General features: G+C 44.2%; 2 protein-coding genes and 1 pseudogene across 7 annotated transcripts in view; 2 read left to right on the top strand and 1 right to left on the bottom strand.

The window, feature by feature from the left end:
• The window catches only part of DNAI1 (dynein axonemal intermediate chain 1), a gene marked incomplete at its 5' end in the record, with an annotated part of 60,256 nt that extends 37,091 nt beyond the window's left edge, over positions 1-23,165 (bottom strand). The window contains 4 exon segments of the mRNA XM_079926957.1: positions 3,581-3,661; positions 3,826-3,924; positions 6,491-6,523; positions 23,136-23,165. Coding sequence (XP_079783083.1) covers positions 3,581-3,661; positions 3,826-3,924; positions 6,491-6,523; positions 23,136-23,165 — 243 coding nt within the window.
• Positions 4,366-4,954, top strand: LOC307189412 (small ribosomal subunit protein eS27-like; annotated as a pseudogene). Its single transcript has one exon. The product of its transcript is annotated as a small ribosomal subunit protein eS27-like (transcript).
• Positions 23,166-23,622: 457 nt separating the features above from the next.
• FAM219A (family with sequence similarity 219 member A) overlaps positions 23,623-26,225 on the top strand; it is a 55,617-nt gene continuing 53,014 nt past the window's right edge. For 4 of the 5 annotated variants that reach the window (XM_079925890.1, XM_079925891.1, XM_079925893.1 and 1 more), the window contains exon 1: positions 23,623-23,974. In XM_079925890.1, coding sequence (XP_079782016.1) covers positions 23,915-23,974 — 60 coding nt within the window. In that variant the 5' untranslated portion in view covers positions 23,623-23,914. The remainder of the gene's footprint in view (positions 23,975-26,225) is intronic. The other variant, XM_079925892.1, reaches the window with a different exon arrangement.

Here is a 26,225-nt window from a genome sequence, read left to right on the forward strand (position 1 = left end):
TTATGTCAAAGAGGGTTCTGCCTATGTTTTCCTCTGGGAGTTTTATGGTTTCCAGTCTTACATTTAGGTCTTTAATCCATTTTGAGTTTCCTTTTATATATGGTGTTAGAGAATGTTTTAATTTCATTATTAGTTTATATGTAGCTGTCAAAGACATATTTTAAAATACATTCTTCCAACTCTGAGCAGCTCTGGATTTACCTATCACTGGCTCCTACATCCATGCCAAGGGATCCTGTCTCACCTGTCTAACCAGACCTCAGAGAGGTCACAAACAGTCGTCAAACACACCTGGCCTGGCTTTTTCTCCACTCTATTTAATGGATGCCAGGGCTGGATAGATCTTCAGAGACACCAAGTCCCCAGTCCCCCTGTTCCATACAAGAGGATCACAGAAATCTAGAAAAGATTTGGGTTAGGCATTTGTCAAGTCACACAAGGCACTTGCCCAGGCAACTGGGTTCATTCCTTCTTCAACAAATAATTTTTGAATAGACACAATGTGTCAAGTATATTCTAGGTTCCAGAGATACAAAGCTTAGCAAAAACAGATATGATCCCTGCTTTCATAGAGCCTATAGTTTTGTTCCTCTAGGCTGCCCCCTCTTTTTTTTTTTTTTTGAGGTACGCGGGCCTCTCACTGTTGTGGCCTCTCCCATTGCGGAGCACAGGCTCCGGATGCACAGGCTCAGCGGCCATGGCTCACGGGCCCAGCCGCTCCGCGGCATGTGGGATCTTCCCGGACCGGGGCACGAACCCGTGTCCCCTGCATCGGCAGGTGGACTCTCAACCACTGCGCCACCAGGGAAGCCCTAGGCTGCCCCCTCCTTGATCAGCATCCTAGTCCTAAAGTTGACTTTGAGACCCGGGGTCACTTCCTTTTTCAAAAAAGTTCTTTCCAACCCTTTGCAAGTCATAGAGAAAATTATTACATTTGTATGGCACACTGGTGTAAACTCACCAGAGAGGAAACCAACCCATGGGGTGGTACCAGACACAGCTATCCCTGGAGGACTGCAAGAATCACTATTTCTGCACACAGACTGGGATGTTCTGCCTCAAAAAGTCACCACAAAGCTCTTCTTCTCTCAGTAACTCAGATGGATGGGAAGATGGGACAGTGCAGTGGTTAAGAGCATGATCTACGGATGTGGGCAGAATTGGATTCAAATTTTGATTCTACTCCCTATTATCTGCATGATCTTGGGCTTAACCACTCTAAGCCTTAATTTCTTCATCTGCAAAATGAGGATAATAATTAATTTGCAGGATAGTTGAGTATTGAAAATAATGAAAGCAATCTATTAACACAGAGTCTGACGCATAGTAAGTGCTCAATAAAAATAGTAGCTATTATTATGATGACGGTGGAGGGTCCCACGGGAATAAATTATCCATATAGGTATCATTTGAGATTTCACTGTCGTCCTGTCCCCAGTGGTGACTAGGACCTTCCTCTTCAGTTTAGGGATGGAATTCAGATCCCATTGTTTCTGTGCGAGGAGGAGAGGCATGCCTAGATCCGAACCATCTGCCTCTTCAGGCCAGCACTTCAAGGGAAAGTAATAGCTTTGGAGACCTAAAGCTCTTGGATCTCAGTGAAGGACCAATGAGATGGAGGCCAGCTCTGTGGGAGGATGCCAGGCAGGCCTCGGAGGCTGTTAGAAGGTTTAATGAGGTGAGCCTGCCTGGGAGTCTATGGCTACCCAGCTGACAGTTGACTCACAGGAATCTCTTCTAATAACTGAGCTTCCCAGGGGCCAAGAGAGGTGCATTGACACCAATCCTCTGCCTGTAGCATGCTTCCCATGGCTGGCACACTGAGTCCTAAAGAGACTCTCTTTCAGAGGTCAGGAGAACTGGAGCCCATAGAATGTATCACACTCCAGCATAAGCTCAGGGGGGCGAGGCAACTTCTCTCTGCCCATCCCATCCCCTGCCCCTTTACAGGCTGCCTAAGGGATGCCATTAGCAGAACTCAGAAGTGGAACCTCTCAAGAAATACGCTGGATTTGTCCTAACCTCTTTGTGGAGGGGGCTGACTACTCAGTCTTGAATAAGAAGCAGTGTGTTAAAAAAACAGTTCACAAGGGAATTCCCTGGTGGTCTAGTAGTTACGACTCAGTGCTTTCACTGCCAGGGCCTGGGTTCAATCGCTGGTCAGGGAACTAAGATACCACAGCCATGCAGCATGGCCAAAAATACTTGTACGTGAATGTTCATAGAAGCATTGTTCATAATAGCCAAGGTGCAGAGACAATGTAAATGTCCATCAATTGATGAATGGATAAATAAAATATGGTAGAGTTATAAAATTGAATATTGTTTGTCAATAAAAAGAAATGAAGTACTGATACATATTACAACATGGATGAACCTTGAAAACAGTATGCTAAATGAAGGAAGCCAGTCACAAAAGGTGACATATTGTTTGATTCTCTTTTTATGAAAGAGAATCTGGCAGAACAGGCAAATCTGTCGAGCTGGAAAATGGATTAGTGGTTGCCTAAGGCTGGAAGGAATGGAGGACTGGGGAGTGACAGCTAAGAGGCATGGGGTTTCTTTTGGGGGAAATGAAAATGCTCTAAAATTGATTGTGGTGATAGTTGCATAACCTGTGAATATACTAAAAGCCATTGAATTATACACTTTAAAATGGATGATTGACGGGATAAGACACAATGATCTTTTAATATATTTTTCTAATACTAGAGAATATCTGCTAATTCAGCAAATATCATAAAATTCTTAAACACTAATAATTAAAAACTAAATACCATCTTTTAAAAAATAAATGGGTGATTTTATCTCAATATGTAAATTATATCTCAATAAAATTGTTTTTAAAGAAGAGAAAGAAACTGCTAATAGTAGTTGTCCCTAAGGAAAGGGACAGGAGAGGGAGGTTTAATTTCCATTGTATTTTCATTGCTCTTTTGACTCTTAAAATTAGTACCATGGGTTTCTAGATTTCTATTATATATTCAAAACTCTGTATGTGTGTGTCTGTATGTATAGATATGTGTATGTGTATATATATGTATACTTTTTTTTTTAAAGAAGCAGTGTAATGTTGCTTTAGAGTCAATCAAACTAGTTCAAATTTTGCTTTGAATCCTGGCTGTGTGACTTTTGTAATTTGTTTTATCTAATTTATCTTTGGTTTCTATAAAATAAAGATAAAAATAGTTCCTATATCAAAGAAACCTGAGGATTAAATGAGATATCCTATATAAAAGTTCTAATATAGGACCTGACACTGGCACACTGGCTTCTGGAGACCCAATAGTTGATGTTAGTGACAAACACACTGTATACACTGGAAAAGTATTTTTCCTACCAAATTATTCACTTCAGGATTCCTGAAAAGAGTGGCTCTGCAGGGCACTTTAGCGAGAATGAAGGGAGATTCATCAAGAAACTTCAAAATCTCTGCAAAACTCCATGTACAATCTCAGGGTTCCAGCCAGAGACCTCATTTTAAAGGTGATCTCTATGAGAGCTGAGAGGCTTTTGCAGCACAGCAAGCCACCAAGGCAAGAAGCACCTAGAGGCCCCTGCCCCAGAGAGGATGACTTACCTTGAAGCTGTACCTGACGATGTTCTGGGGTGCATGTGGGTTGTTGGCTGTCAGAATCCGGGTGAACTCCTCCTTTAGCTCCTAAGGGAGAGAAATGCCAACAGGGTCAAATGTAGAGGGCCCTCCAGCCCCTCTGATGATTCCCCTGGATGTCAGCAGACATCTCACAACCTAGGTTCTGGGCACAATACATCTCTGAGGCTGGAGGAGGTGGAAGGAGCGAGGGTAGGATGTTGCTTACTTACTGCATCAGTCAAATCCAGCTGGTCAGGGGGTCTAACGGTGGCTTTGGACTGGGCCCATTCATCTGTCCCTTCCCCTACTTCAGTCCCTGGATCTTCATCCTGGACAAAAACCTCATGTGAGAATCAAGAGTGCCTGACCTGCTTAGACACGCAAGCAGTGCTGCAGAAAGCCCTTTCATTCGCAAATCCTCCCAGAAGCCAAGCTCTGTCCCAATACATAGAACACGAAACATGCAACAGACCACTCATGGAAGAGCCTGAAGGAACTGCTCAGGCCAGAGATCTCATTGCCTGGAAGATCATGGCCACCTCAGCCCTGGGGTTCTGGACTTAGCTGGAACATTGTGGTGGGTCTTTGGCCCCAGTAGTGGGGCCAGAAGAGCTGGTTCCTCCTTACTGCTTCCCATACAGCCTGGATGCTAATAGCCAGGACCAACTATGAAATGACACCCAGCTGTTCTTTAAGCTACTTCAACTCTAATTCACATTTTACCTTCCAATTTGCCACCTTAAGGTTACTCTTACAGCAATACTCCCAGTACTTGGTAACTTGAAGCCTCATAGTCCCATCAAAACCTTGGAGCAAAAAAATCTAGAACTAGAAGTTTTCCCCTACCCCGATAGACAGTTAAATACCTTGCCAAAGTGGCCCATGACATAATAAAAAATATTCACCCTCACTGGCAATCAAAGATATGCAAAATAAAACAATGCAATTTTTTCACTATAAAACTGGTGAAGGGCGGTGACCACCTCCCCACGAGAACATGCAGAGGATCTCCTTCATCCCTCTCTAGAAGAGGAGAAGAGGAAACACAAAAAGAAGCACCTGGTGCAGAGCCCAAATTCCTACTTCATGGATGTGAAATGCCCAGGATGCTATAAAATCACCCACCGTCTTTAGCCAACATGCACACACAGTAGTTTTGTGTGTTGGCTGCTCTACTGTCCTCTGCCAGCCTGCAGGAGGAAAAGCAAGGCTTACAGAAGGATGCACCTTCAGACGGAAGCAGCGCTAAAAGCACCCTGAATCAAGATGAATGGGAAACCATCCCAATCAATACATTTTGGATACAACAAACAAACAAAGCAAAAAAAAAAAACAAAATAAAATCTGGTGAAAACTAAATCCAAAACAAACAAACAAAACCAATATCCAGCGTTGGTGAGGTTGTGGGAAAATGGACATCCATAAATTAGTACAACCTTTCTAAAGAGCAATTTGGAAATATTTATCAAAAGCCTAACAAGTATTTATACTTTTTGACCCAAATTTCTATGTCTAGGAATTTATGTTAAGAAATAACCGAGGATATGCCTAAAGATTTAAATGCATGAATGTTTGTTGGAGGATTGATCATACTTGTAGAAAAGAGGAAATATTTAAATATCCAACAGTGGGGCATGGTTGAACAAAATTATGGAACGGCCTTAATGAGCACATGGTAAAATATTATGCAGTAATTTTATTATTTTTAATTTTTTTAAATAACAAACATTTATTGGTGTCACTTATGGTAGAAAAAAGTTCCTACACCAGATGCACATGACCCAATTGTTAAATAGAACATTTTCAAGGTGAACACACATCCTTAACCCAGCTTTTTTACCCACTTTTGATGATAGCCAATTCTTCCTTGCCCCCCACCCCGAGACACGTGAGCAACTGCTAATGAAAAGCAGTAAACAGCCACTTGGGCTATATAGCATTTTCAACTCCACTCCAAGGTGAAGATTCCAATTACATTCGACCTTAAGTTCTCTCAATTTTCTCTTAACGAAAGTTCCTGAGTCCAGTTATTTACAATATTACATATGCAGTAATTTTAAATGATGCTATGAAAGTATATTTATTGGCAATGGAAAGTACTTTAAATATATTATGTAAAAAACAGATTGTAAAATAACATACAGTTTGATTCTATTTAAAAATAAAGGGACTTCCCTGGTGGCGCAGTGGTTCAGAATCCACCTGCTAATGCACAGGACACGGGTTCGAGCCCTGGTCCGGGAAGATCCCACATGCCACGGAGCAACTAAGCCCGTGTGCCACAGCTACTGAGCCTGCGCTCTAGAGCTTGCAAGCCACAACTACTGAAGCCCGCGCACCTAGAGCCCGTGCTCTGCAACAAGAGAAGCCAGCGTAATGAGAAGCCCACGCACTGCAATGAAGACCTAATGCAGCCAAAAATAAATAAATAAATTTATTTTTTAAAAAATAGAATCTGCCGGCCAATGCAGGGGACACGGGTTCGAGCCCTGGTCTGGGAATATCCCACATGCCACGGAGCGGCTAAGCCCGTGCGCCACAACTACTGAGCCTGCGCTCTAGAGCCCCTGAGCCACAACTACTGAAGCCCACACACTGTAATGAAGAGTAGCCCCCGCTTGCCGCAACTAGAGAAAGCCCGCGCGCAGCAACAAAGACCCAACACAGCCATAAATAAATAAATAAAGTTATTTAAAAAAATGTAATTTTTACATATGCATAGAAATATCTGGGAGGATACAGCGTCATACGTTAACTAAGAGGTTTCCCGGGGTGATAGGCTTAAGGGTGATTTTAATGTTCTTTTTGATTTTCTTTAAAAACATATAGCTAATATTTCAACAGAAGAAATGCTATTAGCTTCTTGCTGAGAAACAGTGTGGTCTCAGCACTTACTCTCTTCCTGGCTCCTCTGCCCACATTGATGCTCTGAAAAAAGAACAGAAACAGAAGGTAAGTCATAAGTGAATCTCCATGGGAATGTCAAAAACAGTATTACAGGGGGGCTTCTGCCCAGGGACCTCAAAGACAAGGGACATTGAACTTCCCCAAGTCTCACAAACAGTGAGACTTGGTAACAGGTGCCCAGCCAAGGAAGTCCTATATCTGAGGCAACCTGATTCCAGCATCAGTGGGACTGACCCATGAAGAGCAACCAGGTGACTTAGCGCCTGGCATTTCTTATTTGCAACTAGTTCAAAAAACATTTTTTAAAACTACATACTAAGTGCTCAGCTCTGTACTAGGCATTAAGAGGATTTTGAAGGCAGATTATATTCATAAACATTTGTTTATGATGAAGGTTTGGGTACTTTGTTTTGTACGCTGCTGTCTCAGAATATGGTAGGTGTTCAAAATACTTATTGAATACATGCATGAATGCCATCAAACCCATTAGTAATCATGACCCTGGGAAAAATATTTTTCCTTAGCCTGTTTCCGCATCAATAAAATGCATAAGATTGGATATGATGACCTTCCAATTCTAACACGCTAAAATTTTATGTTCTCAAGAACAGCATGCTTGATTCAACTTGATAAACATTTCTTGAGCATCTACTTATGGTTGGGGACTAACCTAAGCAGTGGGACAAAATGACAAGAGATGAGGTCTCTACCCACGTTTGCTCAGAGTCCGTGAAGGTCCAATAAGTGTGATCAGTGCTCCTTATTTACTCACTCGCTTACTCACTCAGCATATGTTCTTTTGAAAGTCTGCTCTGTGCCAGCAGTAGAGACGTGTGACCAGGGTGCTATAGGAATGCACGGAGGCACCTACCCAGCGTGGGTGCACAAAAAAGATTCTCCGAGGTGGCTATTTCTTAGCTCAGTATCAAAAGAAAAGTATGGATCATCCAAGTGGAGAAAATGTTTTTCAGAAAGGCTTTTCAGACGAAGAAAGCAGCATGTACAATGGCAAGAGCAGAACAATAACAGAGATAGTAAAATGTTCCCCCAAACAAACCAACCAAAACCCTGCAGTATATGCACCGAACAAACAGTTGTTTCAGGTGATGGAGCAAGAGGGAGATCAGTGGAGGCTGGAGATGTGAGGGAGGGGCTCTTGGAAGAAGCAGGTCTAGAGCCCTGAAGGAGGGGTCAAGCTAGCAGAGAAGCCAAAGAGCACATGTTGGTGGCAGCATGGCACACTGGGCAGAGACCTTGGCTCCCAGATCTTGCTGACCACCTGTGTGATCTTGGGGAGGTCTCTGGGCCTTGGTTTCCCAAATGCAAAGTGAGTGAGTTAGATGGAAAGGGCCTCACAACTCTTCCGTGGCAGGGTCTGTGGGAGAGGCTTTGATGGCGGAGGGGAAAAGGATTCCGGGGGGAGAGAAGGGCATGTCTCAGCTTGGGCAGGGATTGTTGCTGGTAGGGAAGGCAGCAGGATTCAGATTTCTGCCAGGTTGCCAAGGTTTCCAGAGATGAGAACCCTTCTCTGAGGCTAAGCCACATGAGCCAGAAAGCTGCTTTCCTTTGAAGAGCCTCTGATCCCTAAGGTAACGAGATGGAAGTGTCGTAACATCCAACAGCTTTCTGGCCCACAGCAGAGTACCGGAGGGCCAACCCCAGCCCAAGCTGCCAGCCTTAAGTAGGAAACGAGATCCAGTTACCATTGCCCCCCGTAAATATGTCTGTAAAACATTTATCTGGCAATAAAAGAACTGACAAGGCAATTTGAGTGTAATTGTTTTTGGCAGTTGGAAATATTTCAATTAACATACTATAAAAGCCACACTACAATAAATGAAAAACAGGCCAATGAAATCAGCTACAGCCCTGACTTCCCAACCATGGCAAAGGAGATTGAATGTCAGGTTGCCACTTTGGGCCCTTGGTCTTTCAGAAGGAGAAGTCTGAGACAGACAAGGCTGAATTCCTGAAAAGCTTTTGATGGTTCTTCCCTGAAGCTGTCAAACCGCAGAAGAAGAAAGCCCAAAGTCCCTCCTCTGGCCCTCAGAACTCTGTCATCCGGCTCCACGTCTCCATTCCAGCCTGCTCTCCCGCCACTCAGATGCAGCCCAGCTACTCACATTTCCTGAGCTTGGCCTCTGCTTTCCCACCTTTGCTTTTACCTTTCCTCTTGCCAAGAACGCCATCTTGCCCTTCTCTCTCCCTGCTCCCACTATCTCTGCCTAACCAAACCCTACCCATCTAGCCTCCTAGTCCATTATCTACTCCTGACCTTTCTCCTACCTCCCTCTATTCTTCCTGTCTTCACTTTGAGCAAGGCTCTGCCCCGCCTCCCGTCACCACCATAAGCATTGGCTGTTGTGAGATGAAGGATGAAATGTAACTTCAAATAGACACTCTGTTGTCTCTGGGTTTTGGTCTACAAAAGGGGATAGTATTATGAAAAGAAACATAATACTGCGGTGCACATCAGAGGCAGCTGGGAGACTCCAGCAAGGGAGTATCCTTATCTTTTTTTTAAAATTAATTAATTAATTAATTAATTTATGGCTGCATTGGGTCTTCCTTGCTGCGCGCGGGCTTTCTCTAGCTGTGGTGAGCAGGGGGCTACTCTTTGTTGCGGTACGCAGGCGCTAGGCGTGCGGGCTTCAGTAGTTGCAGCATGAGGGCTCAGTAGTTGTGGATCATGGGCTGTAGAGCGCAGGCTCAGTAATTGTGGCGCACAGGCTTAGTTGCTCCGCGGCATGTGGGACCTTCCCGGACCAGGGCTCGAACCCGTGTCCCCTGCATTGGCAGGCGGATTCTTAACCACTGTGCCACCAGGGAAGCCAGTATCCTTATCTTTTAAATGGGCATCATAAAAATACCCTCTGAAGACAATCATAGGCCTGTTATGAGGGTTAAATGAGTCAACACACATAAAATGCATAGTGTGGTGCCTGGCCAGAGTCTGTGCCCAATAAATGATAGTTTGTAGCATTATTATTCCCATTTATAGACCCTGCTCTGCCATCAGCCACAGGGGATCTGTGTGGCCCTTTGCTTACTAGGAAGCACTTGCCCTAGGGATGACTAAAAGGCTTCAACAGCTCACATGTCCACCCAAGAGTTCAATGCTGAAACTTGTTTGTTCCTGGAAAGAACAGCTCTTCGAAGCGTGCAAACGCACAGACGCTGCATCCTCCTTCCTGGGGCCCAGGAGACTCTGTTTACCATTTCAGTTGTCTTGGTCCTTATTTTAAAACTCACTAACAGGATTCCATTAAGCTAAATTGAAACTAAATACCTCACCAGCTTGCAGTTTCCGTTTCTAAAAGGGTAAAAGCTCGTAGTCCCAAAGGAACAGTAATTCACCAAGAAATCTTCCTCCAGCTACATCGACTGCCTTTCAAATCCTTGAGCCTAGTGCAGTGTCTCAAGCACACAGAAGGTGCTTAATAAGTATAGTTGAAAGAGATCTCAACGTTTTGAAACACTAGATGAAGGGTAACAGGCATTATCATACACTGTTGTGGGTATGCCAATGGACACAAAATTTTTATAGGGTTATTTGGCAATACCTGCCAAAATTTCAAATGCAGATACCCTTCAACTCAGCAACTCTGCTTTCTTGCATTTTTCCTATAGAAATAGTAATACATATGCATAAGATGTATGTACAAAACTGCTCGCGGAACCATCTTTGTGATATTTTTACAATGGGAAAAACCCTAAATATTCATTGATAGGGGCCTAGTTAAATTATGCTATAGCCATTCAATGGGATATTATGCATATTTTTAAAAGAATGAGGTAAATTTTTATGTATTATTATGGAAAGCTCTCCAAGCTTTTTTATTGTTAAATAAAAAAGCAAGTTACATAAACAGATGACCCATCTGCTTACTTTAAGAATGTGTGTGTATGTGTATTTGGATGTACATACAAAATTTCTGGAAGAATATATAGATTCTGTTGACAGTAGTTGGGTTCAGGGAATGTGACCGGGGATTGTGGGGAAGGGAACCAATACTGTTCACCTTATACTCATTCTCATGGTTTTAATATTTTAAAAGTGAATGTTCATTACTTTTTTTTTTTTTGGCTGCGTTGGGTCTTTGTTGCTGTGCGTGGGCTTTCTCTAGTTTAAAAGTGAATGTGCATTACTTTTATAATTTAAAATGCTAATTAAGAATTTAAAAAGTTAATACAGTTAAAGAGGGGTTGTTTTTTTTTTTTCCTATTAATGCAATGTTAGCACAGTGCTCAGAATGCTGACAAAGGAACATGAGACCAAGCTCATGCCTTCCTGGAAGCTCAAGAGGGAAGAAGCCAATGCTATGGGACTCTTCCCAGATAAAGCTACAGAAGGCAAGGCAGGGTAGGGTTTAAAATCTGAAGCTCTAGAGTTAGCCTTGGCTGGATTCCTGACTCTGCCACAAACTATATGTGTGACCTTGAGCAAGGTATTTAGTCCCTAATCCTCATTCTCTCATTTATAAGGTAGAGAAAAATATTAGTGCCCTCCTCAGATTTGCTGTGAGGATAAAATAAAACAATGCATGATGAGAACCTTACTCAGAGCCCAGCGCTCAGTAAGCGCTAAAGTAACAGTGGCAGTGTTATTATTTTACTATTCTATCATGGTCTGCTGTACATGGCAATTGAATCTCATTCTGAGGGCATTTATTGAATAGCTGAAAAGAGTGTTGTCCGGGTCCCATGAAGTCCTTATCAGAAAGGAAGCTATAAATCTCAGGGTGTCACAACAGAGGGATGAAAATAAAAATACCTTCCCTTAGGACTTCCCTGGTTTTCCAGTGGTAGAGAATCTGCCTTACAAGGCAGGGGATGCGGGTTTGATTCCTTGTCAGGGAACTAAGATCCCACATGCTGTGGGGCAACTAAGCCCATGCGCCACAACTACTGAGCTCACGCACCTCAACTAGAGAGACTGCGTGCCGCAAACTACGTGCCCTGGAGCCTGCGCACCACAACTAGAGAAGAGAAAACCCACAGACCACAACTAGAGAGAAGCCCGTGAGCCACAAGGAAGAGTCCGCACGCTGCAACGAAAGATCCCGCATGCCGCAACTAAGACCCAACGCAGCCAAAAATAAATAAATAAATATTTTAAAAAAATACCTCCCCTTCATAGAGCACCTTTCAGTTTACTAAACACTTTGGAGTGCATCATCTCATTTGGCCCTTATTCTAATCTTCTGTGGGTGGATGTTGAGTTTCATCAACTTCTTTTCTGAATCTATTATGATATGTCATATGGTTTTTCTCCTTTTTTTCTGTTAATGTGAAGAAATATATTGATTGGGTATTTACTGTTGAGCTAACTTTGTCTTACTGGGATAAACCTCACTTGGTCAGATATATTATCCTTTTTATATATTGCTGGAACAGATATGCTAATATTTTGTCAGATTGTTTTGCATTTATGTTCATGAGGGATATAGGCCTATCCTTCTCTTTTCTTGAAATAGCTTTGATTTTGATATCAGAGTTATACCAACATCATCAAGTAAGTTGCGACTCGTTCCCTTCTCGTCTATTTTCTCTAAGACTTTGTGTAAGACGTGTTATTTATTCCTTACATATTTGATAGAATTCATCAGTGAAACCATTTGGCCTGGAGTTTCTTTGTAGGAAGGTTTTAAATTATGAATTCAATTTCTTTAAGTAAGTATGGTCTTTATATTTTCCATTTCTTTTTGTGTCAATGAAGGCAAACTGTGTTTTTCAATAAATTTGTCCATTCAGGTTGTTGAAGTTATTGCCATAAAGTTGTTGATAATATTCCTTTACTATCCTTTTTAATATCTGTACAATCTGTAGTGATATCTCACTTTTCATTCCTGATATTGGCTGTTGTGTTTTCTTCTTCTCTTGATGAGCCTTGCTAAGTTTTCTCAATTTTGTCAATCTTTTCAAAGAACCAACTTCTGACTTTGTTGATTTTCTCTATTGTTTTTCCTCACTGTTTCTATGAAACAATAAGATAAATGAATAAATTAATAAAATAAATAGAAGTGATGAATAGATTTTGCTTCCATTATTCTGGATTTAATTTGCTCGTCTTTTTCTATTTTCTTAAGATAGAAACTTAGAACATTGATTTTAAATCTTTTCTGAAATAGGCATTTAAAACTATACAGTTTCATTAAGTACAACTTCAGCATGACCCCCCAATTTGTGATGTTATATTTTCATTACCATCCAATTAAAAATGTTTTCTAGTTTCCCTTGCACTTTTTTTTTACATTTAGAAGTGCATTCTTTAATACCTAAATATTTGGGGATTTTAAGGATACTGCTATTTATTTTTAATTTAATTCCATTTTGGTCAAACTATTCTTAGTTTGCTGAGATTCTTTTTGACATGGATGCATGTTGAATTTGAATTGAATGAAAATCTGTAAGATATTAATCTTTTGAAATGTATTGAGACTTATTGTACATCCCAATGTATGGTCTATTTTTGTGAACATTGTGCAGTTCTTGGGTTCTATATTAATTAGGCCAAGTTGGTTAACAGATCTACATCTTTCAATTACTGAGAGAAGAGTGTTAAATCTCCAACTGTCATTGTATATTTTTCTATGTCTCCCTTTAGCTCTGTCAGTTTTTGATTTATGTATCTTGAAGTGCTATTAATAGGTACATACTCTTTGTGATTTTATATCACCTCTTGAATCGACACTTTGTCATTATGAAATATCCCTATTTGTCTTTGGAAATACTCCTGGTCTTGAAGCCTACTTAGTTCTGATAATACTACAGCCATGCAGCTTTCTTATGCTTGCTAGTTACGTGGTGTGTTTTTCCACTCTTTTATTTTCAAATTTTCTATGTCTTTACATTTAAACTATATTTCTTATAAGCAGCATATAGTTAGGTCTTGCTTTTTTTCCCCCCTAGCTTGATAAATTCTGCCTTTTAATTGAAAGTGTTGGTGTGGTTGTCTTTACCATATTGCCCTTTGTTTCCTATTTTTCATCTGCTTTTTCCTCTGTTCATCTTCTGTCTTCTTTTGTGTTAACTGAGTTTTTTAGTATTTCATTTTATTTTCTCCATTGGCTTTTTAGCTGTGCCTTTTTGTATTAATTTCTAGTGGTTGCTCTAAGGTTTATAATATGCATCCTAAACCTGTTATAGTCTATAAGAATAAATAATATACCACTTCATATTTCACAATGTAATAACCTTATCACATCTTAATTCTATTTACCACCACAACCTCATCTTTGCCCTGTTGTTTTCACATATTTTATTTCTATATATATTACAAGCTTCACCTTACAATTGGTGTTATTTTTGCTTTAAACAGTCATATGTCTTTTATGAAAATTAATAGAAGCAAAAAAAATCTAGTATTTTATCTTTAGTCACATATTTACTATTACCAGTGCTTTTTGGTCCTTCCCATAGATAGAGCTTCCATTAGGTGTCATTCTCCTTCAGCCTAAAGAACTTTGTTCTGTACTACTTGTAGTGAAGGTCTGCTGATGACAAATTCTGTCCGCTTTAGTTTATCTGAAAATGTATTTATTTAACCCTTCTTTTTGAGGGATATTTTTGTTGGATATAGAATTCTGGTTTGACAGTAGTTTTCTTTCAGTGCATAAACTATGACATTCCATTGTCTTCTGACTTCTCTTGTGTACAATGGGAAGTCAGCCACGATCATATTATCCCACTCTATGCATTATGTCATTTTTTCTCTGCCTACTTTCAAGATTTTATTTTTATTCTTGGCTTTCAGTATTTTGACTGTGAGGGGACTACGTGTGGTTTTCTTTGTACTTATACTGCTTGGGGCTCACTGAGCTTCTGATAATACTATATGTTTTCCACCAAATTTAAGAAATTTTTGACCATTATTTCTTCAACTAATTTTCCCCCTCCTCTTTTTCCTTTTGGAATTCCAACTAACAAGTTACAGATACATATATGACATATTACCACAGGTCACTAAGGCTCTTTTTATGTTTGTTTTTTTTTATTATTTTTTAATGTTTTGGTTGCATTGGGTCTTTGTTGCTGCGCGCAGGCTTTCTCCAGTTGCGGCAAGTGGGGCTACTCTTCGTTGTGGTGCGTGGGCTACTCTTCTCATTGCAGTGGCTTCTCTTGTTGCAGAGCACAGGCTCTAGGTATGTGGGCTTCAGTAGTTGCAGCATGTGGGCTCAGTAGTTGCAGCATGCAGGCCCTAGAGTGCTTGGACTTCAGTAGTTGTGGCACGTGGGCTCTAGGGCGCCCGCAGGCTCAGTAGTTGTGGTGCAGGGGCTTAGTTTCTCTGCAGCATGTGGGATCTTCCCAGAGCAGGGATCAAACCCATGTCCCCTGCATTGGCAGGCAGATTCTTAACCACTGCGCCACCAGGGAAGTCCCTCTTTTTTGTTTTTCTTATTTATTTATTTTAATACAACAGGTTCTTATTAGTTATCTATTTTATACATATTAGTGTATACATGTCAATCCCAATCTCCCAATTCATCACCCCTCCGCCCCCTACTTTTCCCCCTTGGTGTCCATATGTTTGTTCTCTATATCTGTGTCTTTTTTGTTTTTTAATCTTGTTTTTCTCTGTTCTTCAGATTGGATAATTTCAATGGATCCATCTTCACTTTCACTATTAGGCCCAGCCAATAAATTTTTCATTTCTGATATTTATTTTTCTACTGTTTCCATTTTTGGGGCTTAGATTCCCCACCCTTTTTTTAAAATTTTTATTTATTTATTTTTGGCTGTGTTGGGTCTTGGTTGCTGCGCACAGGCTTTCTCTAGGTGTGGCGAGCGGGGGCTACTCTTCGTTGTGGTGCGTGGGCTTCTCGTCGTGGTGGCTTCTCTTGTTGTGGAGTATGGGCTCTAGGCACGCGGTCTTCAGTAGTGGTGGCATGTGGGCTCAGTAGTTGTGGCTCACGGGCTCTAGAGCACAGGCACAGTAGTTGTGGCACACGGGCTTAGTTGCTCCGTGGCATGTGGGATCTTCCTGGACCAGGGCTCAAACCCGTGTCTCCTGCATTGGCAGGCAGATTCTTAACCACTGTGCCACCAGGGAAGCCCTCCCCATCCTTTAAGTCAATCTTTTCTTTTAGTCCATAAATATATTTTCAACAACGACTGCCTTAAAGTCATTGCCTGCTAATTCCAACACTGGGTTATCTCGCTGGTATCACTGTGCTCTCCTTGGGATCACTCTCCCTGAGCCATGATTAAGAAATTGACCCAAGGCAGAAAGCAAGGATAAACATGTGACTCATGTTGGGTGTTTTCCTTCCCTTAGGAATGGGGGAATGCCTAAACCAGTTGCCTCATGTATTGTGTCCAGGATTACAGTTGTTCATAGTGGGATGGCAAGTCCAGCATGAACTGCTCCATCATGGCCAGACTATGTCTCCTATATCAAGGTCTTTAAAAGTTATACATAAAGTATGATACATTTAAAAATTCATTGCCGAAATGTGCTATTAAAAAAAAACAAAAACAAAAATCTTTTGTAAAGGACAGAACCTTTTGTAACATAAATATCTGCCCTGAATGGAGGCAATGGATTGGAAAAAAATCTGAGGCCCTTTCTGCACAATGTATGAGAAAGGTTTATCAGAAGCAATGTAGAAGTTATTTTGGAATAAAGCAGGTTATACCTTGCATGGGAGGAGCCAAGGAAAGACAATACCTCCTTCTAAGGAAATTGCCCTGCTCACAGCTTTGGCTGCTTGGAGAGTCATAGGATCTTATCCCTCCCTGATACAGCCTAGCTCGAACAGGTAAGCTGGGGAAAATCAGATTTCTTCTCCAAGGGTTTGAATTGGGACTACAGAGAGAACTCGTGGGTGGATGGAGACATTGATGGAGATCCTTGTGAGATAGAAGAGGCCAGAGGGGCCATGATGAGCTGAAAACACATTAAGTTATGAGGAAGCTGAAACCATAGAAAAGTTGGCTGCCTGGGAAATGAAAATAGGGAATGAAGTATAGTTGCTAAGAAAATTAGAGAGGCCATGAGAGATATAGAGAAAGTAATTAGTACCTATATCTGTTTCAGAACCAATAGTTTTCCAATTCTAATTCTAGGTATTTGTAATACCTACCCACAACCCCCCACATACACACCTTCCCTTTCACCCTTTCCACCTTTTACTTGAGGTAACTTGGGTGAGCCTTTATTCTTTGCAACTTACAGAGCTTAGCTAAAATATATGTGCCTTAGTTTGCCAGGCTCATAAAAGGCAGGAGAGGTAGGATGGGCTCAGGCATTCCAGACAGAGGGAACAAAATCTTTAACAAAGAGACAGAGGCCTGGAACCAAGTGTCTGTCCAGGGATTAGCAGATTTGTTTTATCCATTTATATTCCAATTTGTTCCAAAGCAAGATTTGAGGCTGAATGTATGACACATGGAAAAAATAAGTAAATGAGAAAATGGATGTGAGGTAAGAATAGAAATAGGAAAATAAACTTAACATCAGGAGTAGGGATGTTAGCAGAATGTGGTGCTTTGGTTAGAACAAAGGAGGCATGAGCTGCTTCTTCTGCAGGTCCAGAAGGAAAAGTTAGGGTTCAGAGTATTACAGTACATACGTTTCCATCAGTCACTTATTTACTCATCAACTAATTCATTCATTTGTTAATCATCTACTATGTACCAGATGCTAGAATGACAACTAAAGAAGAATAAAGGTTGAGTTAGTCCCACTCCAAGGTTCTCACATCTAGGAAGTGAGATAAATGGAAGACGTAAACACACCATACAAACCAGAATACAGCGACTCTATGAACAGGACAAAGTGTTGTGAGATATAAAGAAGCGAAACCAAAGTTTGATCAACAGCCACGTCCTTTGCACGTTTCTTCCATACAACTCTGTCTCAGCGATTGGGAAGACTGAACACTCCATAACAATTCCTAACTGGCAGAAAACAATTTCATATGGCTTGTTCACAGCTGGAGCCAGGGAACCAAAATTACTCTTCAGCATCAGCTTGCAGGTTGCAAAGCCCAGGGATAAGCACAAGACACCTTTGTCATTATTATTCAGGTACCTGGCATATACTGAGTACTAACAATGTGCTAGGCTCCACGGTAAACGGGGGAGGAGACCAAGTTCTGGCCTCAAATGCTCACAGCTGTTTTGTAATCTGATAATTGTGCATGACAGACCTCAGACCATAACTCTCAAAATAGCATGACTGTAGTCATAACAAAATGGAACAGCCATTGGCAAGATCTGTTTTCTAGTTATCACTTCCAGAAGGAATTCTGTAACACTACTAGGGGAAGAGCAGAGAAAACTCTCTCAACTTCCTGTCACTAAGCCTCTAAATTATCATCATCTGCATCCATCCCTTCCTCCTTTCTCCTTTTCTGTTACAAAGTGTTTCACCTCTTGTCCACAGCTGATCCACGCCCACCTCCTCAGACACTTGGCTCTAGTCTTCATTTATCTCCTTCATCTTCAACTTCCCTCTATCTATGCCAGGCAAATGCCTCCCCTCAGCATTTAACATATTCAAGTCTTAATTTCATCTCAAAAAAAAAAAATCCTTGTCTACATGGTCTTTACTACCTTCTTAGCTCAATTTAGTCTGGCTTTTGTCTCTAAAATTGTTCTTTCCAAGGTCCCGCAATGACTTATTAATTATTAAATCTAATGGTTGTATCTAGTTCTTACCTTCATTAGCAGATGCAATATGACTGACCATGTAACCTATAAACACTAGAAACTCCCTATAAACACACTCCTCCCCAGAAGGACATTATTCTTCCTTGTAGTCTTCTAACCTCTCTGGGGTCAGTCCTTCTTATCCTACATGTTGGACTCTTGTCCAAACCTTAAATCATGTTGTTCCTCCTAGAAATCTTCCCTGATTCCCTGAGAATCAGTGCTAGGATCTCCTCCCACACGCTTCCATTGCACCCAATGCTACTTCCTCAACCACATCCCATCATTCATCCAACAATCGTTCACTGAGAGCTTCGAACGTGATGGCCGCTGTGTTAGGAGCTGAGAATACAGATGTGCGCAAAAACATCCACAGGCCCTGCTCTCAAGGTGCTCACAGTCTAATGGGAGAGACATACAATAATCCAATGATTACACAAACAAGTGAATAATTACACCCTGGGATGCATGCTGTGGACGAAAGGACCAAGGGCAATGAGACTATAAATAGAGAAACTTAACTCTCTTTTCAGGGAAGGGGGCATTAAGGCGGTTGTGGGCATTGACCCTGGGGCTGGAATCTTAACTCTCTTTTAACAGGGCAGGGGGCATTAAGGCGGTTGTGGGCATTGACCCTGGGGCTGGAATCTTAAAGAGTGAGTACATGTGTGAGGGAGGGAGGGCACGAAGAGTGTTCCAGAAAGAAGGGACAACACATAGAACAGACATACAGAAATAACTGGAAGAGCGTTAACCAGTTAAGGCTTAGAGACCCAAGCAGGCCTCAGCCCATACAGGCTCCTGAAGGGTTATCTAAAAATTTGGTCCCTCTCCTAAGAGCAGTAGGAAGTCACTGAAGGGTTCTGAGGGAGGGATGACATAATCAGATTGACAGCTTGAAAAGATCACTTGGTACAGTGTAGAGAATGGATTGGAAGGGACATGAGTGGGCGAGGGGAATACTGGTTACAAGGCTTTTACAGCCTTCCAGGTGAGAGATGATGGTAGGGAGGGCTAGCAGGGTGGCAGTGAATAGGAAAAAAGTGGTCTGATTTGAGAGATTTAGGAAGTAAAGGGGCACAGGATCATATCTAGGGCTTAAAGAAGGTAAGAGGTTGAGGAAGGAAGGATGTGAGGGAGTGAGGATGACACGGAAGAGAAGGGTCACAAGAGCAGGGATCTTACTTTGGACAAAGTATCAACTTCCCTTAGATTCTGCTCACCTCCTCCTGTCCTTTCTTCTGTGGATCCCAGGACCAGTCATCAGATTCAAAATCTCTGGATCATCTAAGATTCTCTTCTGGCCTTGCACTGACTCCTGCCCACTTACCCCTACACTAGTCACACCTCATCAAGATCAATATTTCTAAAAGTATTGTCCCAGAGGGCTTCTGGAGAGATCACAAAATGATCCAAAAATGCAAGTCTTTTCTTTGGCTCCTACAGGCGACTGAAGCAAAATGCCAGACTTTGATTTTTTTTTTTTTATGGTAACTGAGTTATAAAGGAGTACTAAAACTTGTTAGTCATAAACTAAAATTAGTCTTTAACTGGAGTTCACAGAAGACTCTAATTCAGTCCTCTACTAAGAAGTCTGACTGCCAGGCAATGTTTGGCAATGATGCAAATCTCCTCTTGCATATACACATGCAGCCAGTTGGAATTCTTGAAATTTTCAGGAAGGACACTTTTTTATTGGGATATTAGCAGTGATGTTTTGAGCTGGTCATGGTTTATGGTGCCTGACATTCATGAATTTTAATTACAAATTGTGATTCATGGAGCTTCATCATGATCAAGCTAATATGCCATGATTATTTGATTAACCCTCTGGAGTAGAGGGATACATGTCTCTAACCTTATTTCCTGCCATTTTCCTCCTCCCTTCCTTGCTGATCCAGAACATGTGTAAGCAAGCTCTCATCTCAGGAACTTTATACTTGCTATGTCCTCTGTCAGGAATGCCTCCCCCCTAGATATCACATAGCTAATTCCTTCACTTCCTTCAGATCTTTCTCAAATGTCACCTCTGTGAGGCCTCCCCTGACCGTTATGTTTAAATCATAATCTTCGGGTTCCCTGAACTTCCTAGTCCATTTCCCTGCTTTATTTTTCTTTTTGACACCTATCATCACCTTATAAACTATATATTTTACTTATTTGTTTATTGACAATTTATCTCCAACTAAAAGATAAGCTCCATGAGAGCAGGGATTTGTGTTTGTTTTGTTGCTATATCACCAATACCTAGCACAGTACCTGGCATATAGTAGATGCTCAATAAATAATTGTCAAATGAGAATATTTATATCATCAGAATTTTTGTCCTTTTAATTTCCAATACCTAGCTCTTAAGGCATGGGTACATGTGGTTCAAATGTGAACCATTCATAGCCCTGCTACCAAAGCAGATATAAACATAAACCCAGAAAAGTATGCTTCTACAGTGACGTTTCCTTGTTATCACTCCCCACCAATCTCCTCATCCCAGCCTCAACCCTTTCTATCCTTCAAACTCACTCAGATCAAAATTTCCAAAGAACAATTGGAAGCATTCAGAATTCATATTCAACTCATTTTCAGAATTTAATATATTCCAGGCATTGTGCTAGGTTCAGGGGAATCAACAATGAATGAGACAGACCATCCTTGCCATCAGAGTTTATAGTCTAGTGGGGATATCACCTTATCCTGCCTCCGGAAAGGTGACTTAATCCCTTATAGGAGAATACGATGGGCAAACTGAGATGTGATGTATGAACAGGAGACGAAGGAGAGATTTGGGGCAGGGTGGCATGGAGCAGGTGGCAGCAGACTGAAAAGACTGTACCAGGCAGGCAGAGGAAACAGCAATTTCAAAGGCCTAGAGGAGAAAGACAGTGTGGATGTCACTTTCCAGGAAGTGAGGGCAGTTCAGGGTGTGCTGGGACTGTGGAATCGTCACAGAGCAACGATGAGATCTGAAGTAGGGTAGGTAGGAAAGGCTAGACCTGGCAAGGCCTTGTAGGCCATACTAAGCAAGTTGGACTTTTGGAACTTTATTCTGAGAGTGAGAGGGAGCCAATAAAATGTTTGATCAGCGATACAAACAATGCAGTTTAAACTCTTCTCTGCCCCCTAACAAACCCAATCCTGACCTTCCCTCTCCACTGCGGGCATCCAAGTCATAGCTGCCCACTCCCTGAAGCTTTTATTTTGCTCCAACCTGCATGTCTCTCTCCCTCTCAGCCCCAGGGATCCCATCCTCCCTTATCTTTATATGCCTGTGTTCTGTCTCCCCAATTGAGTTCCCAGACGACAGGGACTTCTCAAGGCTCTCAAGGCAGTCCCACACCCAGCTCACCACTGACACAGACTGGGCCTCAATGAGACAAGAGGGTGATGAATACAACCCAGCACAACCCAGCTTGTGCTCACACTCCACACACCGATATTTACCCCGCTCCAAAACGACCCTTCCCTCCAAGGGGCAGTGCTGATGTGCGCAAGGCCAGTTGGCCTGGGTTTCTGTCTCCTGTCTGCTGTCACCTCTCTCTCTTCTCAGTTTACCTAGCCTCTAATGTCTCCCCTAATGGGCTGGAGAAACTGATTCCCAAGTTTGTTCAAACTGCTAGAAAAATCTAATCTGGAGTGACAGAAACCAGATCAGCGGTTACCTGGGGAGAATGGACTAGAACGAGGTGCAAGGAAACTTTTGGGGGTAGAGGAAGCGTCCTATATCTTGATTGTGGTGGTATATAAATCTGTCAAAACCTGTCAACATGTACAACTAAAATGGTCCATTTCATTGTATGTAAACCAGACCTCAGCAATGCTGAATTTAAAACAAACTGCATGTAAATTAAAAGTCGGTAGCCCCAAGCCCAGTACATGAGCTTCAAAACACAGTTCAACCCCGACATAAAACTAGGGCAAGGCCATACGGGAATAGCAGCTTCCCCATGGTTGCAGAGATCTAAGAACGACGGGTGCACCTGCTAAGGAAGGCCAGGTGAAAGAAGCAATGGAGCAAAGGCTAATAATACGGAGGAGGCCAGACCCAAATATGTAAAGTCACAAACAGCATGCACACAGATTTGGTCTCCAAATCTCCAAATACCTAGGCCTGAGATAGTGCTTATTTAAGAACAAGTAAGTAGAAACCCTGCTTCACAAAGCAAGAAACTGCATATTAGTCCCAAGATGATAATTCATAAACGGTTTGGAAAAAGTGATTCTTGAGGGACTGAGTGGCTTCGCCACAGAGAGCTCCTCGAGAAGCTGGGCCTTACCTCTCCTTCCAGGGTGAAGCTGGGTGGGTTAAGAGGGGTGACTCTTGGGTTTCCTGTGAGAAGGGATGACATCTGTCCAGGTGGCAACGAGGACAGTTTGGAGGGGCCAGTTTGGAGTGAGGAGTGTGTGAAAGGGGATGGGAAAGGGGTCTCTGCCCTCTTCTTCTTTGCCTGAACTCTCTCTCCTCACAAGTCTCCCAACACAGAAGATCTGAACCATACGCCCACACACAATCTGTTCTGTGTCTCCGGTACAGTTCTCCTGTACTCTCCTGTGAGTTCCCAAAGGCCAGTGTCTCCACCTAGCCCAGTACTGGGCACTCAGCAAAGGGCAGGAGAAATTACTTATTTGCGACAAGACTGTGAGGACGATGAGGAACATATTGGTAGGAGTGGGGATGGGGGTTTAAGGAGGATGGGCCCGTCAGGCTGGGTCTGTGGAGTGAGGGAATGGAATGGTGAGAGGAGGACAGGTGAAAGAGTGGTAGGAAACAGTGGGTCGGGGGCAGTGTGGGAGAGGAGGCTAGGATTAGTGGGAGAGAGCAGGACGGGGTCAGAGGTCACTGGGAACACAGGCCAGGAATCACAGGGGGACAGAAGTCAACAGGGAAAGGAAGATGAAGGGTCAGTAGCAGAGGTATGATCAGTGGTCACTGGCAGCGAAGGTCAGAGGTCGTCGGAATAGAGCAGGTCGAGGTGTGTGTTACCTGCCTACGAGGCGGTGGTTTGTGGGGCATCTTCGAAGAAGCAGGAAGCACCTCAACACTTGGAGCGCCTACAAAACGCTCCCCCGCCTGAGGACAAGAGGTTTGTCCGTCCCCTCAATCATGCACAGGAAATCCGATTCTCTTTCACTTCAATTCCCAGTCTCAGGGGCTCTTTGGGGACACCCGACGTTGTGGGTCCCCGCGCCCTCGCAGAATGGAATCGGCTCCTCCCTGACGCGGTTACCCAGCAACTAACCTGCAGCCAAGGCGCAGGCGCCTCTGATGCCTCCTCCCTGCTCGAGGGGAAGGCGTGGCTGGGCGCGCGGGGAACCACCAGCTCCACTAAGCCCCGCCCCCTAAGGCCAGACGACCAGCTGCCGCGCCTTTCGGAACTCCCGCATGTGGGAGGGGCTAGTGAGCCCAGACACCGCCTCCTCATGAATAATGCAGGATCAGGCGGTGTCCCGGACCCGGAAGTGGAGTTGCAGAGTCACGGCAGTGGCTGAGCTGCTGACAGGAGGCGGCGGCGGAGGTGGAGGCGAGGCAAGACCTGCGGCTCTGCAGGGCCACGGTCGCTGTAGCGCTAGGCAAGCTGACGGAGCCACGCCGGCCTCAGCCCACCTGCAAACCTCCCGCCTCGTGCCCACCCTCCATCTGCCCGACTGGTCCGGGGCGGCCTAGTCTGCACCACCGACCCGGCTCCTGGGGCCGCCGCCCCGCGCGGTCCCGTCGGCGTCCCTGGCCGCGCCCGACCCCCGGCCCTCTAGCCCACCGGCACCATGATGGAGGAGATCGACCGGTTCCAGGTGCCCACCGCGCACTCGGAGATGCAGCCGCTGGTGAGGGGGCGGGCGGCGGGCAGGCCAGGGCCGGGAGGGGACGCTGCCTGAGGGGGAGGGAGGGAGTCAAGCCTTGGGGACTGTGCGGAGGGGGCGCCTCGGATGGAGTAGAGAGCCGTGAAAACGCATCGCCGGGGGAGGGGGACTTGCAGGACTAGAAAACCGTGGGAGGATACGTGGGATGACAGCAAAGGGGCCTGTAAGGGCGGAGAGCACTGCCAGCGGAGGCAGGCCAAGGGAGTTACGGGGAGCGCCGTCGGATGGAACCGAGCGGGGCACAATGGTGCACACCGTTAGTGGAGGGAGGCCCATAGCGGGGAAAGGAAGGGAACTGTCTTGGGGCACCGCCGGTGGTAGGCCCAGGGGGCTGGGATGAGAGGTAGGGAGGCATTTAGACCTAGAGGCCTGTGATGCTCAGAGCGGGGGAGGGGGCCAGGAGCAGGCTGTCTAAGGGACGGGAATAGGTTTGTAGAGGAGGAGGGGCCTCCCCTCCAGTTCTGGCTATGGATGGGAACGCAGGGCCTGGGCAGAGGACGAGTGGGGACAGGGGATCCATGCAGGACCCGGGAATTCCGTTCTTCTCCGGAAGAGAGTGCAGTCAATCTAGGCTGGGGGTGCTGGAGCCGGGAAGGAAAGAGCTCGGTGGCGAGATGGAGAATCCGGAGCGCACATGAGAGCTGGGGAACCGGCAGGAGAGGGGGCGGGGCCGCACTGGAGCCGCCTGTGCCCACCGGTTCTGAAGAGCCTCCAGCATCCTAGGCCTACGTGCTTGGAGTCCTTGCTGGGCGCCGATCCTGCCTCCTGTCCGCGGTCCCGGAGTCAGGGAAGAATGATGTCATCGCTGCCGGCGCGGAGGGGATGGAAGGGGGAGGGCGATGCACGGAGGCCGGCCTAGGGGAGACCATACCCATTGGCCACCGTCCCGGGGCGTCTACCTGACTGGCTTGCACATCCGCCGGGCGAGAGACGCCGAGGCCTGGCGGCGGCGTCTTTCCAACTGGGAGAAGGAAAGGGAGAAGGGAGGGAGTGCCCGGCTCTGTTCGCTTTGCTTTTCCTTCTCCTTTCCCCCTTGGAGCCCAGGTGGGAGCTGGAAGGAGGCAAGGCAGGCCAGGAACCTGAAGGTGTGGATGCCCTATTCTATGAGCTCAGCTAGAGCTGAGCAGAGCTCTCCAGGTCTTGAAGCTCTGGGGTTCCCTAACCCTCTTCCCTCTGTGTTAAGCAGAGGTGAGGAACAGGTTCTACCCTTGGGACCCCCGCCCCTGGCTGACAGATGTGCTTTGTGGCTTTCTGAGCAAGTAATCTCTCCATTACAGCAGCCAAGACAGACCTTGGCAGGGACCCATGACCAACTCTAAGCCACACCTTTTGGGGGATGGTAGAGAGAATCATCAGAGGCCACCTAGCTGGAGATGTGTCTTTTTTCCCCTTTTGTGACTACTTAGTTCTAGAAGCCCAAACAGAGAAGCTTTACAGAAGTGTAATATTAAACTGGGGAGAGAGATGCTGCTGGACTTTTCTCCTAGCCTGATGCCATCATTGGGTTATTTGAGGGCCAGAAAATCCTGGTTGAGAACTCTGTCCCATGAACTTGAAGAACTTTGGGCTGGGCTAAGAGAACACTCCTTTCTGAATTATCTTTCCAGCCAACCTGGCTTGTCAAACTAGATTGCCCTTCCAGTTGTACGTATCTAATCAAGAATCAAAAGGGAGGGCAGATGAAGGAGAAGGTCCAAGTGAATGAGAAGAAAGCAATGAGTTGGTTCTTGCCTCCCATCTGGGGTTCCTAAGGAGAGAGGCAATAGCTGTCCATGGAGAGGGGAGAAGGAAGGGGTCACCAGGTTCTCTCAGCTGTCCCTGATGCCTCTGTTTTTGCCTGAAGTTTTCAATGATGGTTTGAGTGAGTAGTGTCCTCAGAAGACTCCTGGGCTGCTTCTGATCTGTGTGGCTCTGAAGTAGAAGTGCTTACGGCAAGGAGGCACTTATCAGAAAAGCTGTGTCCGCCTTCAGACCCTTTTCTTGAAGGCTAAAGGAGCCCTTCTCTGCAAGAGGATACTTTGTTGAGGTTGAATGAGAGCCTTATGGAAGTAGCAATACAGTCATCTGCCATTTGGGGGTCATAGCCATTGCCCTGCAGATCTCTGCCTCTCCACCACTGTTCCCAGGTCAAAGTCTAGAGGATCCCCAGAGCTCCTTAAATGCTCTTTGTATTATTGAGACCAGCAGAATCTTGTGTGGAGTTTCCCCAAGAGTC

This window comes from Stenella coeruleoalba (genome assembly GCF_951394435.1).
Source record: "Stenella coeruleoalba genome assembly, chromosome: 7".
NCBI lineage: Eukaryota > Metazoa > Chordata > Mammalia > Artiodactyla > Delphinidae > Stenella > Stenella coeruleoalba.